This window comes from Diceros bicornis, chromosome X, assembly GCF_020826845.1.
Source record: "Diceros bicornis minor isolate mBicDic1 chromosome X, mDicBic1.mat.cur, whole genome shotgun sequence".
NCBI classification, from domain to species: domain Eukaryota; kingdom Metazoa; phylum Chordata; class Mammalia; order Perissodactyla; family Rhinocerotidae; genus Diceros; species Diceros bicornis.
This window is the reverse complement of record NC_080781.1, coordinates 124,344,692-124,363,252: the sequence shown is the minus strand read 5'-3', so window position 1 is coordinate 124,363,252 and position 18,561 is coordinate 124,344,692. Positions and strand designations below refer to the sequence as shown.

The following is an 18,561-nucleotide window of genomic DNA, read 5'->3' as shown; positions in this document are numbered from 1 at the left end:
GTTGGGGGATCCTTTGCATCAGATGCCCCTGTGGAGCTTGTTAAAACTGCAGAGATCTAGGCCCCACACCCAACTTGCTACATCAGAATCTCTGGCCATAGATCCCAGGAAACAGCATTCTTAACAACTCCCACAGCCCCTTTCTAACCCTCTCCCTCCCCCCGCCCCCCAGAGGGTGATTCTGATACTCACTAAACTAAAGGTTGAGAACCAATAAAGGGAAAGATTGAATGGAAGAGAAAGGTTTCAAGGTGCATCAGGACTTCGATAAGCAGAGAAGAGCTGAAAGGGAATTGAGGCAGGGGGATCTATATGAGTAAATTCACCCAGGCAAGAATGTTGGGGCCTGCAATCCATCCCTGCAGGTCATAGCGTGGACTGCACTCTCTTCTTCCCCCATCAATATGCCGCTTGGAAGGTGGAATTCTTAATTCATTGCAACTAGCACCCTGTAAGAATGCGGTCCTTTGTGCTGCCACAAATACGCCAGACTCACAGTAATCCTAATATTCAGCTCTGGGAATGAGCAGCTGTCTGCAGAGGGAGAGATGATATTTCCCTACATCCAAATGGGAAAATATATTCAGTAAGGGCCAGTATTATTTATTTTTTTCTAATTTTCTTCTACTTTATTGTAACTTGTGGCAGATGCCTAAAGGGTGTATCTTACAGAACTATATGCAGTAGGAAAGGTGGGAAGAAGTCTGTCGCATAAAAACCCCAGGAAGCCTCCTGTAATTCTTGCTCTTGCCACCCACCTTCTGCTTACCTCCATTTTCTCTCGCTCGTCTGTCTACCCACTTGCTCCCACTCTGAATTTTTTCTACCTTTTTAGTGCTTATCTGCCTTTTTTTTAAGACTTTATTTTTTTAGAGCAGTGTTAGATTCACAGCAAAACTGAGTGGAAGGCGCAGAGATTTCCCACATATCCCCTGCCCACACACATACACAGCCTTCCCCGCTATCAGCATCTCCCACCAGAGTGGTGCATTTGTTACCATTGAAGAATCTACATTGATGCATCATTATCACCCAAAGTCCATAGTTTGTATTACAGTTCACTCTTGATGCTGTACGTTCTACAGGCTTGAACAAATGTATGACATGTAGCCATTATTATAGTATCATACAGAGTATTTTCATTGCTCTAAAAATTCTCTGTGCTCCCTCCCTTTTATAATTCACCAGCCTAAATTGCCTCACACATCTATCCATTTATTGCTTCTCCATATCCCCTATTCTTTTTTTCCTACCTATTTCCTGTCTCACTCATCCATACATCTCTTCCATCTGAGGGCTGGAGGTAGAGGAGGTGACAGGAGTTTGTGGAGTCTCTCTGTCGATAATGGGGGATAGTGCTGCTTGTTTTATGAAAGCCAAGGACCCGGAAGTTTGAAATCAATCAGTGCACTTGAATGTAAACAGGTGGTCCTACTGGCATATAAGTAAAATATGACATAAATACAGTAATATATTGTGTTTTTCGTTCTCATAGGACTTTACCAACAGTAACTCATTTTTACAGGCATCATCATCGTCTCAGAGTTCCTGTAATGTGATGTTTTTGCTTTGATTTAAGGTTTCCTGGGGCAATTATATCTTCTTTTATCATTGGATATATCTCTATCTTCAGTCTTTTTTTATGCATTTTAGCCTCTTAAAATAATTTCTTCATACTTATATGACTCTTTCTCTTTGGAAAACAGAGTTATAAAAAATGAATTCACTCTAAAGCCTTTCCTGAAAATGTAGGAAATATATTTTACTGGAAAATCGATAGCCTAGGATGGAGGTACAAAAGGCCTCCACCTCTTTTTCTATGGCTTCTCACCAACTGTTTTAGTTTGAATCTAGTCAAAGGTTAATTGAGAAAAAGGATACTCAGTTGTCCTTGTGAAGACAGAGTCAGGGAGGCGAAGGCAATGTCTGGACACAGTCTATTTTAGTATGTTTGAATGGATTTCATCTCCATCAAATTGTGCTGCTCTGAAGTTGGTTGGCCTGCCAAACTCTTTGCCTTCTGGCTCACCACTGAGGGCTTCTGTTTGGGAACACATAGCCTTCTCTGTCTGCTTCCCTTTTTATCCTTTTACAGTAGATGCCCTGTGGCCTGAAAAATAAAGACCCAGTCTCAGAAGTTCATCAGTTGGTCTTTTGAGATTGAGGAGAGCAATAAAAATCTAAGTGAATTTGGGAAAGAATCCTAAGCATCCACTATGATGAGCATTTCTATTTATCAAACCACAGCAATGGCAGTGCTATTTAGTACATTACCATTAAAAATTTTTTGAATTATTTAATGAAGGACTCATCAGTCACCTTTGTCTATTTAGTTTTGTAAAGTCAGCATTCAGCCATCCTCAAAACTTGCAACAATATGAGTTTTTAATGTACATTTTCCGTTTAGCTCTCTGGAACTCATTGAAAGGCAGCAGGAAGTGTCTGCCTGCTTACCTCGCGTTTGCCTTCGGTGTGTCCCATGCTAGTGGTTCCAACAGAGGTGGAACTCCTAGAAAAGTGTGCTGCCTCACCTAGCAAATAAACCCATGGCAGCAGAACAGTTAGTGCCTTTCTTGCAAAATCTCGGTGATTTCTTTTAAAGGAGACCCAGATGATAGCATTTTAAAGGAAGTTGAAATAACAAAGTGGTTTCAGTGGGGAGAGGGAGGTTGGATTATAGCAACCATGGAATTAAAGCAATGTTGTTTGATTGTTTGAAAAATCACATTTTATGTTGTAAATACTATCTGTGATTTTTCCAATTTAGAAATTCCCTTCAGGCAATGGCTGTTTTGTGTTTTTATCTTGTTTTTCTTTTTTTTTTTTATAATTTTATTTATTTATTTTTTCCCCAAAGCCCCAGTAGATAGTTGTATGTCATAGTTGCACATCCTTCTAGTTGCTGTATGTGGGACGCGGCCTCAGCATGGCCGGAGAAGCGGTGCGTCGGTGCGCGCCCGGGATCCGAACCTGGGCCACCAGCAGCGGAGTGCGCGCACTTAACCGCTAAGCCACGGGGCTGGCCTCATTGTTTTTCTTTTTTTAACAGATGTTATAATTTGGGTAGTGTGACAGTTATAGACAACAGTGCTTGAAAGGAGGGTGAAGATGTAAGATGGCTCATTACCAGACAGTCTTTTTAGAAAAATGCGAACAAAAGAAGATGATTAGATGACTTCATACCCTCCTGGATATAAGTGGGAAGGCATGCTATCATACAAATACTATAGACAAACAAATAAATATTGTTAATAAAGCAATCTGCATATGAGTTTTACCTCTTAACAAAATACGGTACTGTTGAATTCTAGTGCAGTTTTCTCCGTTTCTAAGAATTAAAAAAATGAATACTTGTGTTGAGTGTGAGTATAAGTGATTACTTGAGGTACTGCAGTAAAAAACAGCCCAGCTGGGCAGAAAGCTATAATGATGGACAAATTTGAGTTTGGAGGAGGACTATACTGGATAAGGACTCGGAGTCAGAGAAAAAACAGAAAAATGTGTATTAACAGATGAGAAATTTGTGCTTTGACTTTTAAAAATAAAACAGTTTTATTGACATATAATTCACATACCTCAAAATTCACCATTTTAAAGTGTACAACTCACTGATTTTTAGTAAATTACCAGAGTTGTGTGATGATCACCACCATCTTATTTTATAACATTTTCATCACCCCAATAAATAACCCTATACCTATTAGCAGTCACTCCCTCCAGCCCTTGACAACCACTAATCTACTTTCTGTCTCTATAGATTTTGCCTATTCTGGACATTTCATGTAAATTGAATCATACAGTATTTGTTCTTTTGTGTCTGGCTTCTTTCACTTAGCATAATATTTTCAAGCTTCATACATATTATAGAATATATCAGTACTTCTTTCCTTTTTACGGATGAATAATCTTGCATTATATGGATATACCAGGTTTGTTTATCCATTCATCAGTTGACGGACTTTTGGATTGTTTCCACTTTTTGGTTATTATTAATAATGCTGCTGTGAAAATTCATGTGCAAATTTTTGTGTGGATGTATGTTTTCATTTCTCTAGGAGTGGAATTGCTGGGTCATATGGTAACTCTATGTTTAAGTTTTGAGGGACTGCCAAACTTTTCTACAGAAGCTGCACCTTTTGACATTCCCACTAGCAATGTATGAGCGTTCTAGTTTCTCCACATCCTTATCAACACTTGTTATTGTCTGTTTTTTTTTTTTTATTATAGCCACCCTGATGAGTGTGAAGTAGTATCTCATCGTGGTTTTGATTAGCATTTCCTAATGGTTAATGCTGTTGAGTATCTTATCATTTGCTTATTGGCCATTTGTATATCTTCTTTGGAGAAATGTCTATTCAAATTCTTTGCCAACTTTTAATTTTATTTTTATTGTTGAGTTGTAAGAGTTCTTTATATATTCTGGATACTAGACCCTTATCAGATATATGATTTGTAAATATTTCTCCCATTCTGTGGGTTGTCTTTTCACTTTCTTGATAATGTCTTTTGACACATAAAGGTTTTTAATTTTTATGAATTCCAATTTGTCATCTATTTTTTGTCTTGTTGCTCGTGCTTTTGGTGTCATCCAAGAATCCATTGCCAAATCCCAGATCATGAAGATTTCCTCCTCTGTTTTCTTCTAAGAGTTTTATAGTTTTAACTCTTGAATCCATTTGAGTTAATTTTTTTATATGGTGTGAAGTAGGAGTGCAAATTCTTTCTTTTGCATGTAGATATCCAGTGGTCCCAGCATCATTTGTTGAAAAGACTGTTCTTTGCCTATTGAAAGGTCTTGGCACCCTTGTCAAAAATCAGTTGACCATGGGTTCATTTCTAGATTATCAATTCTATTCCATTGATCTATGTATCTATCCCTTACCAGTACTAAACTGTCTTGTTACTGTAGCTTTTTAGTAAGTTTTGAAATTGGAAAGTGTACACTCTAACTTTGTTCTTTTTTTCCCAGAATTTCAAGAGTTTGTGAAGCATTGTTGTGAATTCTTTAAACTTTTGGTAGAATCAATGAGTAAAGCATCTCATCCGGGGCTTTAACTTATGGGAAGTTGTGTTGAATACTCATTCAATCTCTTTACTTGTTATAGGCCTATTCGGATTTTATGTTTCTTTGTGAGTCAGTTTTGGTAGTTTGTGTCTTTCTAGAAATTTGTATTACTTTTTTTAGTGATTGCCCTAGAGTTTGCAATATAGATTTAGAACTAGTCCAAGTCCACTTTCCAATACCATTATACTGCTTCACAGGTAGTGCAAGTACCTTATAATAACAAACTATTCCTAATTCCTCCCTCCCATCCCATGTATCATTGTTGTCATTCATTTCAGTTATACATAAGCATACATAAGCATTATATGTATACTTAAGCATACATAATCTAATACATTGTTTCTATTATTATTTTGAACAAATAATTGTCTGTTACATCGATTAAGAATAAGAAAAATAAGTTTTTATTTTATCTTCACTTATTCCTTCTTTCACGCTTTCTTTCTTTATGTAGATCTGAGTTTCTGACCTAAAGCGTTTTCCTTCTCTCTAAAGAACTTTTTTTAAACATTTCTTGCAAGGCAGATCTACTGGCAAAAAATTCTCTCAATTTTTGTATGTCTGAGAAAGTCTGTTTCTTTTTGACTTCTGAAGGGAAATTTCACAGGATACAGAATTCCAGGTTGGTGGGTGTTTTTCCTCAACACTTTAAATATTTCACTCCCCTCTCCTCTTTCTTGCATGGTTTCTGAGGAGAACTTGGATATACTTCTTATCTTAGCTCCTCTATAGCTAGGTAAGCTATTTTTTTCCTCTGGCTTCTTTCAAGACTTTTTCTTTATCTTTGATTTTTCTGGAGTTTGAATATGATATGCCTAGGAGGGTTTTTTTTGACATTTATCCTGCTTGATTTTCTCTGAGTTTCCTGGATCTATGGTTTGGTGTCTGATGTTAATTTGGAGAAATTCTCAGTCATTGTTGTTTCAAATATTTCTTCTATCCCTTTCTCTCTTTCTTCTCCTTCTGGCATTCTCATCACAAGTATGTTACACCTTTAGTAGTAGTCCCACAGTTCTTAGATATTCTGTTCCATTTTTTTTCAGTCTTTTTTCTGTTTGCTTTTTAGTTTTGGAAGTTTCTATTGACATATCCTCAAGCTCAGATATTCTTTCCTCAGTGGTCCAGTACTAATGAGCCCATCAAAGGCATTCTTCATTTCTGTTACAGTCATGCATCGCTTAACGATGTGGATACATTTTGAGAAATGTGATGTTAAGTGATTTTGTTGTTGCGCAAACATCACAGAGTGTACTTACACAAGCCTAGATGGTATAGCCTACTGCACACCTAGGCTATATGGTACTAATCTCATGAGACCACTGTCATATACGTGGTCCGTTGTTGACTGAAACATTGTTATGTGGTGCATGACTATATAGTGTTTTTGATCTTTAGCATTTCATTTTTATTCTTTCTTTGTAGTTCTCTCTGCTTACAATACCCATCTGTTCTTGCATGTTGTCTACTTTTTCCATTAGAGCCCTTAGCATATTAATCATAGTTATATTAAAATCCTGGTCTGATAATTCCAGCATTCCTGCCATATCTGACTTCTGTTCTAATGTTTGCTCTATCTCTTCAAATTGTGAAGGTTTTAAGGTTTTTTGCCTTTTAGTATGCTTTGTAATTTTTTTGTTGGAAGCCAGATGTGATGTACTAGGTAAAAGGAACTGCAGTAAATAGGCCTTTAATAATATGGTGGTAAGGTGTGGGGCCAGGGGAAGTGTTCTAAAGTCCCATGACTAGGTCTCAGTCTTTCGGTGAGATTATGTCCCTAGATTGTGAACTCCACCAGTGCTTCTCAGGTTTTTTTTTCTTTCCTCCCGGAGGTGGGGCAGGAAGGCTAGAGGGAGCTGGAGTAGGGTGTTTCCCTTCCCCTAGGTATTTTAGACTCTGATAAAATCCCAATAGGTTAGGCTCTGGTAAAATCCTTTCTCTCTGGAGGGCAGACCTTGTTACAAAGAACAGAATGCCCTAGTATATTTTAAAATGGCTACTTTTCCCTTCTTCCTTCTGAAGCAGGAGGGAGATTTCCTCCTACCTTCATTGTGAGAACCTGGTAGAGCTACTGGAGGTAAAGCTCACAAAAGTGTGGATGTGCTCCCCTGTGACTGGGCCCCCTAGAGTTTTTAACTCTCAGACTTGTTCACACGGAGCCCCCAGCTATTCGTCAATTATACTTCAGGTTTTCCTGCCCAAATACTGATTCCCGTGGAGGCTTCTGCTCATGGGTTTCTGCTCCAGCAAGTTTTGATTTTCTGTAGGTGTCTGTCTGTCTCTGCAATTTTGGGGTTAGCTTTTTCCCCTGTGACCTCAGTTCCCTGACAGATGTAAGAAAAGTTGGTATTTTTTTTTTCAGTTTGTTCAGCTATTTACTTGCTGTTAGAATGGAGTAATGACTTGCAAGCTCCTTAAATGCTGTACCAGAAACCAGGAGTTCTCTGTCTTCTTTTTTGATATATGGCATTTACAGCTATATATTTGTCTCTAAGCACTGGTTTAGCTTCATCCCCCAAGTTTTTTTTTATATTGTATTTTCTTTTTTTTTTTTCATCTCAATATAGTTTCTAATTTCCTTTGTTGTGCTTAGACTTTCTACAGGGGGTAACATTTCTATTCCGTCACTGGATTAATTTCAGAGAGCATTAGCACCTCTAGGCCTCTGGGTTTACACTTTCACCTTTAGAGAGTAGGGAGTTCCTGAGGAACAGAGGACCTACAAGTAGACATGAGTGGCTGGGGAGGAGGGGCTACAATTTAAGCCCTGGCTTTTGAAGCCACCCTGTGGCCTGTGTCCTTCTAAACCAATGGTTCTCAACCAGCAGTGATATTGTCTTTCCCACTCACCCAGCACCTACCTATACAGTGTCTCACTACCTCTTCACAATGGTCCCTGAGGTAGGTGAAATGTCACAATCTGAGATGAGGTTGAGTGAAGCCTTAAAACTAAAGCAACCTGTCAGTTGGTAGCAGAGCCTGGATGACCACCTTCCAGTCCCATCGTTTCCCAAAAACCCCATAGCTACCTGGGCCTCCACTTGCTTTGTTCACTCCACTTTTCAAAAGCAGATCATCATGCATTGTCTTGTGAGTATATGTCTGGCATATTGGTAGGCTAAAGGGCTTCTCCTAGCTAAGAATGCTTCGCATTGTCTTGTGATCCTCTGTTCAATGTCTCCCTCTGCAAATAGAGTGGAAACTCCCTATGGGCACAGAATAAGCACTCAGTAAATTTTTGTTGAATGAATTAGGAGATATGAGAAATAATATACCAAAATGTTAGCTTGATTATCTCTAGGAGCTTCAAATGAAGGTTGCAGCTGTCTCCAGAAGAGGCTGGGAAATGGGGTGTGGTCCTAGGACTGGTGGGGGAAGAGAAATTGTGGACCTGTATATTGTTTGTTTGGCCTATAGGATTTTAATTTGATTATTATTAATAACACTGGTAAGTATTATAAGACTTGCTAAATTCCTCACATTTCAACTTCCTTTTCTCTTTGAATTGTTCATACTAGCACTTTTTACCTTTATTAAAAGACCAGTTTTAACCCTGCTTGAAAATTCAGTGTCCTCAGATTTTGTCCCCTAAAGGTCTTATCAAAAACATAACTTAAAGAAAAATCTTGTGTGATGTATGACATGAGTTATCATTAAATTTTCCTGACATTGAATCTCTATATCTTAAGGTTTGTTGTTAGTGCCATGAGTTGATTCTGACTCCTAGCGACCCTGTATACAGCAAAGCAGAACCCTGCCCCGTCGTTTTGCGCCATCCTCTCACCTTCTGTCATTATATCGACAATGCTCTGCCGCTATTCATAGGGTTTCCATGGCTGAGTTTTTTAGAAATGAGTGGCCAGGTCCTTCTTCCTAGTCTGGAAGCTCCGCTGAAGCCTGTCCACCCTGGCTGACCCTGCTGGTATTTGAAATACTCGTGGCAGAGCTTTCAGCAACACAGCAACATGCAGCCACCACAGTATGACAACCGACAGACGGGTGGTGTGGTTCCCTGACCCGGAAGTGAACCCAGGCTGTCACAGGGAGAGCGCGGAATCTTAACCATTAGACCACTAGGGCTGGCTTAAGGTATCTGGTCTCAGTTTTCTCATCCATAAAATGGGAATGATGATCCTTTGCTAGCTAACTGAGACCTTGCCTGAGGATAAAATGATTTAAAACACACGAAAGCATTCTGAACAGTACTGTGTAAATGGCAAGGCCCCTCCAGTTATGGGTAACTCTGAAAAATAGTGTTCATATGAGTTATGTAATTTAACCAGTTGTCAGGCAGTTATTAAAGGAGTTGGCTAGAATGAAACAAAGTGCATTCAGACTTTGTGCTCCTGACTTACAGTGCTAGCCTGAGTAAATAGGACTTTTTTTTTCTAGTAATTTGGTTAAAAGATCTAAAGCTGTATTTTGCCTTGGACTATCCTGACAATTACAATCCCTTGACCTTTGTTTCTCCATAGGTCTTACAGAATATCTTGGACACTGAAAGAGATTATGCTAAAGAACTTCAGTCTCTTCTTGTTACTTACTTAAGACCTCTGCAGTCCAATAACAAGTAAGATTTATATTTTAAACCCCTCGCCAAATAAAACAAAATAATGTCAGCATATGGAGTCATTGCTCTTATGTCACTGAATAATTGATTTTGCCCTTTAGAAGAATTTCCACAGATCACAGGTTGCCAAGAACATGGTCAAGGCAAAAAATTATGCAAGATGTTGCTTTTGGAGAGCTTGGCTCTCTTTTTCTTCTTACTGTGGAAGGAGTGAGCAGATCTGGATTTCAGTCTGTCACAATTTTTACCTTGTACATTTTTAAAGTGGTACATCTGGTTTTACTTTACCGAAAAAGAACTTGCTGGTGTTTTTATGCAGAAAGCACATAAACTGGAAATTCTTGTGCTCACTCTGACCTTTGCTTGCCAGGGCAGAAACTCTTTCCCGTGCTCTGAGAGTGGAAAGAGTGGCATTTTGTGAATGTTCATAAGAGCAATTCAAGCCAGTGTTTCACCCAGGCAAAAGTGAATGATAAAGAGATGTTAAAATGCTTTTTAAAATAAAATGTTCAAACTTTATGCTGGTCTTAGATATCTGAAGTGATTGCCTGAGGCCTGAATTGAAAACTTAGTTTTCACAAAAGACAAATATTGACCCTTCTTTTTTTGTGCTTGTAGGCATGGCATATTTAACAATTAGTGGCTAACTACATTTGTTTGTGTTTTTATTTTAATTAATTAAACTTTATTAGAGATTATGATCTTTAAGTCAAGTAGAAAATTTAGCAGTCGGTCCATACAATGGAGGACAAAAGCCTCCTCTTTGAGCTCAGTAAGAGTTTACTTTTGCTGGACAGTTGCCAAAACTATTGTCTTCAGGCTTAAAAATAAATTTAATATATTTCACTATTTTTCTCCCTTTTTCCAAATCATGCTTGCTTAGGCATAATGTCTTGCTAAATTTCCCAATTGGTTATTTTCGTAGCCCTATGGGAATCTTACTTCAGTATGAAAGGATTTTGTATTCCTGTGTTTTGTAAGAGTTTCAACATGATCGACAACAAAGTGTCTTTTGTTATTATTATGTAAAACATGAAGTGTTCTGTGAATCATAGTCCTTAGAGCTGAATGGAACCTCAATGAATCATTGGGTCTAGTGCCCTGGAAGAAATGACTATCCCCATTGAATAAATAAGAAAACTGAAGTCCAGAGAGGCTTCCTATGTACCCATCACACAGGCAGTAAGTGGCCAGGCTGAACCCACTGTATCTCCTGCCACCGAATGAAATGTGCCTTCTGTTTTCTGGAGGTGACAGGCAGAGGAGGAGAGGTAAAATGAAGTGATAACCCTGGGAAGGGAGATGATAAGATTTTAAATGAAGGAGTGACTGATTAGCAATTGAGAAACAGTAAGAGGAAAGGAAAGGAAGAGAGCCAGGGCAGAGGAGGTGGGAGACCCGATTCAGAACTGCTCTGTTCTCACATAAATTCAAAATGCAGTTATAGTAAGTTTCTATTGGTTCTGTCTCGTAGACCCCAAAGTGATTTGAGCAAGCCAGACTGTTTATTGTCTGATCCAGAAAGGGCCAAATACACCCCCAATCAGGTTCAAGTAAGCCCCCAAGTCAGGTTCTTGCTGCTGTGAGAGAGCAACAGCCAAGGAAGCTGGCTGGCTAAAGGTTTCGCTTTTGACACCCACAATAGGGGTTTTCCAGCTTGTGGTTCAGGAGGACATTGTAGCAGAGGAACTGGGAGCTTTTTATACTCTAGGGGTTACTGGTAACGTTTTCTTGGGTCTTCATTTTCTTTGTCAGCAAAAATTACTCTCTGGGAAACACTCCTCTTGTTTTATTACATTAAGGAGAAAGAACATGTGGCAGAAATCTTCAGAAAAGTTTTCTCCCAAAAAGTGATTAAGAGCGTGGACTCTGGAACTAGAATGTTTTGTTTCGAATTCTGGCTTCATCATTCACTGGCTTTGTGACTTTGGGTGATTTGCTTAACCTCTCTGAGCCTGGGTTTCCTAGCGTGTAAAATGGAGACAGCAATAGTACCTACCTCATAAAATTACTGTAAGGTTAAAATGAGCTATTATTTGTAAAATGGTTGCATAAGTGTTAAGTACCATATGAGTGCTGCTGGTTTTCGTTGTTATTATCACCTATTAGTTGGCAGGGCAAGAATAGATGAGAAAATTCTTAGTACAGAGTCCCTGGATAAAATCGTTTAGTTTGCCTTTATTTGACTCCATTCTACGCTGAAAGCAAGCAAATTAGAACTATTTTCTTCCCCCTACTCCTTCTCATAAAGATTTCCTTTTTTTTTAGGATCAGTATTCTTATTATAGAAAAGGGAAATCAAGGAAAGAAGCTGTAGAAAGTTGCTTAAGACCACAGAATTGGTATAAATTAAAAAGCAAAAGTTAAAATGTGAGGATTGATTCTCTTGTTCCATTTTCCAGTTATTAGCAAACTATTAGCTAACTAGACTACAGATAGGTAACTAGAGTGATCCTCAAGTTCTAGTCACTGAACTACATGTATGTGTTTTTCAGTCTGAGTACTGTGGAGTTTACATCTTTATTGGGAAACTTCGAGGAGGTATGCACATTTCAACAGACGCTCTGCCAAGCCTTGGAAGAATGTTCCAAGTAAGTGTCGCATATTGCCTTTGGGATAGCCAGCAACATTGTTGTGTTTTGTTTTCCTTTTAACTGTTGTCTTAGATAGGGGCACTTTATGTTTATACATTTGTTACAACTTTGATAAATTGTCCCAGTACAGAAAAAATGCACTAGGTGGTGGTATTAACAGTGTCAAACCACTAGTTGTATTTCAGAGCTCTACATGTAGTAAATTATTTCTGACTTTAGTTAAAAATCATACCGGTTTACTGCTTCTAGTCAGTATGAGAGACAAATAAGGTCTCAATTGGCCGTGAATGATGCTTTTGACATACATTAGGTATTTTCTTTTGTACATTGCAAATTACTTGGAAAAGTTATTCAGATTATTCACTCAGTTTTTTTTTAGAATTTTTTTTTTGCAAGGAAGATCAGCCCTGAGCTAACATCCATGCTAATCCTCTTTTTGCTGAGGAAGACTGGCTCTGAGCTAACATCTATTGCCAATCCTCCTCCTTTTTTTCTCCCCCCAAAGCCCCAGTAGATAGTTGTATGTCATAGTTGCACATCCTTCTAGTTGCTGTATGTGGGACGCGGCCTCAGCATGGCCAGAGAAGCGGTGCGTTGGTGCGCGCCCGGGATCCGAACCCGGGCTGCCAGTAGCAGAGCGCGCACACTTAACCGCTAAGCCACGCGGCTGGCCCTATTCATTCAGTTTTGCAAGCTTGTTCTCTTTTAGTCATTCTTGCTATCATGTCTATTATGTTAACAGTTGAAAAACATAAAAAATGGAGAAAGGAAAAGTATATCTTTATGTGAACCACAACACATATTTGATGGCTTGCTAGATTGTTGAGGCGTTAAACTTCTTACTGCAGAATGAACTGTAATGATCATCAGGCAATATATTTCTGTAGCAAGATTAATTTTCCAAGCGGTATATCTCAGAGAAGTTGGTGACTTTCATCGTCTATAGGGAAATTGGGGCGATTGCCTATTTCTCGAGCTTTATGGGACACAGGTGATTGTCCAGGGAGGAAGATGGTGAGAGCCCACACTAAAGAGACCTGATAGGGATGCATATTATTGATATGGAAAAATGGTGAGAAGAGCAGATTACAAACTAGATTTGTAATCTTTGTCTTCCATTTTATAGAGAAACATGTAGAAGAAAGTCCAAAGAATATGTCCAAATTGTTATAATAGATATCTCTGAATGGTGGAATTCTGAGCATTTTTTTCCTTTCTTGTGCTTTTCTTATTTGTCTACAAATGAAAACAGGTGGCTTGTAATTTAAAAAACAAATTTTAAAAATCTTGAGGCAACCTTGCCTAGCAACCAGCAGACCACCAAGACTACATCATACTCCTTTGTGATGTGTCATTTTTGAATTTGATTAGTTTTGTCTGTACTTGAACTTCATATAAATTAGCCAAGAGTATTTTTAGTGTGCCCAACTAAAAATTTGAATATTATAGTTTGAATAAGCATCTTAGAAAAAAATCTTACCTACTAATTCCAAATGAGTATCTGACCCTATGGATTGGCACCATGTTTGGTGACTAGAGTTTAAAGCAGTGGTCAAGAACTTGCATTTCATGGATAAGATGGTTATACTATAGTTTCTCTTTTAACTTTGGCAAAAGGATTCAAAAAGTTTGCATGTTGTCAGGTTTAATTGGAATAATCTTCCTTTATCCTCTGGTGCGTATTTTACATACTGTGTTTCACCTGTTTTCCTTACAGGTTTCCAGAAAACCAACACAAAGTAGGAGGTTGTCTACTGAACCTCATGCCTCATTTTAAATCTATGTATCTGGCTTACTGTGCAAATCATCCTTCAGCTGTAAATGTACTCACCCAGCACAGGTAAATCGTTAACATTTCCTCAAATAGGCTGTTTTACAATGAGATCCCTTCCTAGGACCACCTCATTTGGAAATCCAAGGTCTCCAGTTGGACTCTTGATTATTCCCATTCATCATGCCAGGAATTGATTCATTGTAACATGGGTTGATTGTCTATTAATGCAACAAGTAATTTACTGAGCACCTACTATGTGCAAGGTCCTGTACTATCTGATGGGGATACAGTAGTGAACAAGGAAGAGAAGGTCCCTCCTCTCATGGAGCATAGACTCTTAAGGGAAATCCAGACATGAAATTAAACATTGTAAGCATGTATTATAAAAGGGTAATTAAAAGGATGCTGTGAGACTTTGCAGCGTGGTTTGGGGTGAGGGAGGGATCAGGGAATGCTTTTCTGAAGTAAAATTCTATTTACATCCCATGGTTTAAAGCCTTCCCTGCCCCAGTGAATGTTTTATCTGAGTTGCTGACAAATAGCTAAACTGCCTAGATTCATCTATTTTTCACTTTCCTTTGGTAGAGGAAGTCTCAAACAGTGCTTTGGCTAAAAGGCAGGTATTAACATGGAAAGGTGGAAGGGAACTAACACTGTGAACTGTGTGGCAGGTGCTTTAAACAAAGGGCTCTGATAGTAATTATACATGAATATAATTTGTTTCAAATTCATGGAGAACAACAGAATAGTGTCTCCTTTAAGAGTCCTTGCAAAGGACCCGGAGAAGTTCACATCTCTCCTCTTCCTTACCCTCTGATTCCCCATCCCTGACACATTCACTGGCACATTCATCTGGGCCAGAACACTGTATGATAGGTTTAAAGACACAGTTTTAACTTTGAAATCACGTGCTAGAAGTTCAGGTGGGACAATAGCAAGAACAACATACAGAGGCGCTTAGGACTTAACCTGGAGACGAGATTCAGGATGGACATGCATTCTCGAGGCTGCTCAAGACTGAAAACAATATTCTTCTCTTTATCTGGTCCAGACTTGAACTCCCAGAGCCAGGCTAAAACACTGTTGACACCAACCCTCAGAAGGGGTGGAAATTTTGGTTTTGTCCTGGTTTGCTAGGAGCTTTATTGACTTTATAGAGCTGTTATATAAGGACATTTTTAAAGTAAAATTCAGTAGATCCTACTTGATTGAAGGTCAATTTTATTCCCCTGATCAAAGTTGTGAACTCTTGTGGAATAGCAAATATGGAAGTTGGATTTTAAAGAAAGAGAAGCCATGACTCTGGGGTATTTAGGCAAGTAGCTCAACTGCTTAGAGCAAATATTAGCTAATAATAACACAGACAGTGTGCCAGGCACGTGATGTAAAAGCCTATGAGGGAGTTACTATTATTACCATCTCTGCTTTACAGATAAGACGTTGGAAGGTCAAGTAATCTGCCCAAGAACTTGTACCTGTTAAGTGGTTGAACCAGAATTAGAATCCAGGTCTGTCCGAATTCTAAAAAAAATATTTTTATTAAGATATATATTTTACCTACAAAGAGAATAATCTAAATGCAACTGTAAAGAATTATAGTAAAATGAACACCCATGTACAGACCACCCAGCTTAAGAAATAAAACGTTACCGTTTCCTTTTTTATGTAACAGCTTTATTGAATTATAATGCACATACCATACAATTCACCCATTTAAAGTGTACAGTATATTCAGAGTTGTGCAGCCATCACCACAATCAATTTCAGAACATTTTCATCGCTCCCCAAACAAACCCATGCTCAGCAGAAGTCAGTCCCCATTGCCAGCCCAAGGCAACCACTAAAATACTTTGTGTCACTATGGATTTGCTTGTTCTGGAAATTTCATTTAAGTGGGATCACACAACATACAGCCTTTTGTGTTTGGCTTCTTTCATTTAGCATAATGTTTTCGAAGTTCATCCATGTGGCAGCACTTATTAGTATACCATTTTTTAAATTGCCAAAAAATATTCCATTGTGTGGATACTGCGTATTGTTCTTCCATTCACCAGTTCATGGACATACGGATTGTGAATTGTGCTGCTATGAACATTCATGTACGAGTCTTTGTGTGGGCATGTTTTCATTTCTCTTGGGTGGATACCTAGGAGTGGAATTGCTGGGTCATATGGTAACTCTATGTTTCACCTTTAGAAGAACTATCTGACGGTTTTCCAAAGTGGCTGAACCAATTTGTATTCCCACTAGCAATGTATGAGAGTTCCATTTTCTCCACATCCTCATCATCATTTGTTATTATCAGTCTTTTTGATTATAGCCATCCTAGTGGGTGTGAAGTGATATCTCATTGTGATATTCATTTACATTTCCCTAATGAATAATGATGCTGAGCATCTTTCTTGTACTTATTAGCAATTTGTATATATTTATTTTGGGGAAATGTCTATTCAGATCCTTTGCCTGTTTTTAAATTGGATTATTTGTCTTATTATTGAGAAATTATTCACATACCATAAATTCATCATTTTAAAATGTACAGTTGAGTGGTTGTTAATATAGTCACAAGGTTGTGCAACCATCACCACTATTTAGTTCCAGAACATTTTGATCACCCCCAAAAGAAACCTTGGACCCAGTAGCAGTCACTCTCCATTTCTCCAGTGGCTAATGACATTGAGCATATTTTCATGTGCTTGTTGGCTGTTTTAATATCTTCTTTGGAAATATGTCTATTCAAATCCTCTGCCCATTTTTCAGCTGGGTTATTCTTCTTTTCATTGTTGAGTTGCAACACTTATTTACATATTCTTCTTTATATACTCCCGTCAGATATATGATTTGCAAAAATTTTCTCCCACTTTGTGGATTGTCTTTTCACTTTCTTGATGGTGTCCTTTGAAGCATAAAAGTTTTAATCTTAAGTTCAATTTTGATGATGTCCCAATATGTCTATTTTTTTCTTTTGTTGCTTGTGCTTTTGGTATTATATCTAAAAAACTGTTGCCTAATCCAGGTCATGAAGATTTATGCCTAAGAATTTTATAGTGTTAGCTCTTACATTTAGCTCCTTAATCCATTTTTTGAGTTAATTTTTGCATATGGAGTGAGGTAAGGGTCCAACTTCAATCTTTTTTTTTTTTTTTTTTGTGAGGAGATCAGCCCTGTGCTAACATCCGCCAATCCTCCTCTTTTTTTTTGCTGAGGAAGATGGCCCTGGGCTAACATCTGTGCCCATCTTCCTCCACTTCATATGGGAGGCCGCCACAGCATGGCTTGCCAAGCAGTGCGTCGGTGCGCGCCCGGGATCCGAACCAGCGAACCCCAGGCCGCCGCAGCGGAGCGCGCGCACTTAACCGCTTGTGCCACCGGACCGGCCCCGCCAACTTCAATCTTTTGCATGTGGATATCCAATTGTCCCAGCACCATTTGTTGATTTCTATTCTTCTAAATTTGTTACATTGTGTTTTATGTCCCAGAATTAGGTCTATATTGGTGAATGTTCTGTGTGAGCTTGAGAAGAATTTGTATTCTGCTGTTGTTGAAAGAAATATTCTATAAATGTCAACAAGATCCGCTAGATTGATGGTGCTATTCAGTTCAACTATGTCCTTACTAATTTTCTACCTGCTGGATCTGTCGATTACTGATAGAGGGATGTTGAAGTCTCTAACCATAATAGTGAATTTATCTGTTTCTCCTTTCAGTTCTATCAGTTTTGCCTCATGTATTTTGATGTTCTGTTGTTAAGTGTATTCACATTAAGGATTTTGTCTTGTTGGAGAATTGGCCCTTTTATCTTTATGTAATGCTTCCTCTTTGTCCCTGATAATTTTCCTTATTCTGATTTCAGCTTTTTCTGAAATTAAAATAGCTAGTCCAGCTATCTTTTGATTACCATTAATATGATATATCTTTTTCCATCCCTTTACTTTTAATCTATCTGTGTCTTGTAGACAATATATAGTTGAGTCTTTTTTTTTTTTTTTGTGAGGAAGATCAGCCCGGAGCTAACATCTGATGCTGATCCTCCTCTTTTTTTGCTGAAGAAGATTGGCCCTGGGCTAACATCCGTGCCCATCTTCCTCTACTTTATATGGGACGCCCCCACAGCACGGCGTGACAAGTGGTGTGTTGGTGCACACCCGGGATCCGAACCCACGAACCCCGGGCCACCAAAATGGAGCATGCGCACTTAACCGCTTGTGCCACCAGGCCGGCCCCTATAGTTGAGTCTTGTTTTTTTAATCCACTGTGACAGTCTCTGTCTTTTAATTGGCATATTTAGACCATTTACATTTAAAGTGATTATTGAGGTAGTTGGATTAATATTTACCATGTTTGTAACCATTTTCTGTTCATTGCACTTGTTTCTTTACTACCCCCCTTTTACTGCCTTCTCTGGTTTTAGTTAAACATTTTATATGATTCCATTTTCTCTTCTTTCCTAGCATATTATACCTCTTCTGAAAAAATTTCAATAGTTTCCCTAGAGTTTATAATATCCATTTACAACCAATATAACAGCACTTTCACATAAAACTTTACCATTTCATAGGTA

The 18,561-nt window shown here is 38.4% G+C and overlaps 1 protein-coding gene across 4 annotated transcripts in view; it reads left to right on the top strand.

Annotated features, from left to right (window-relative positions):
* Window positions 1–18,561, top strand: part of ARHGEF6 (Rac/Cdc42 guanine nucleotide exchange factor 6) — a 105,181-nt gene that overhangs the window by 48,834 nt on the left and 37,786 nt on the right. For all 4 annotated transcript variants that reach the window (XM_058536840.1, XM_058536842.1, XM_058536841.1 and 1 more), the window contains exons 7-9: window positions 9,538–9,632; window positions 12,128–12,223; window positions 13,944–14,066. In XM_058536840.1, the coding sequence (XP_058392823.1) occupies window positions 9,538–9,632; window positions 12,128–12,223; window positions 13,944–14,066 (314 nt within the window). The remainder of the gene's footprint in view (window positions 1–9,537; window positions 9,633–12,127; window positions 12,224–13,943; window positions 14,067–18,561) is intronic.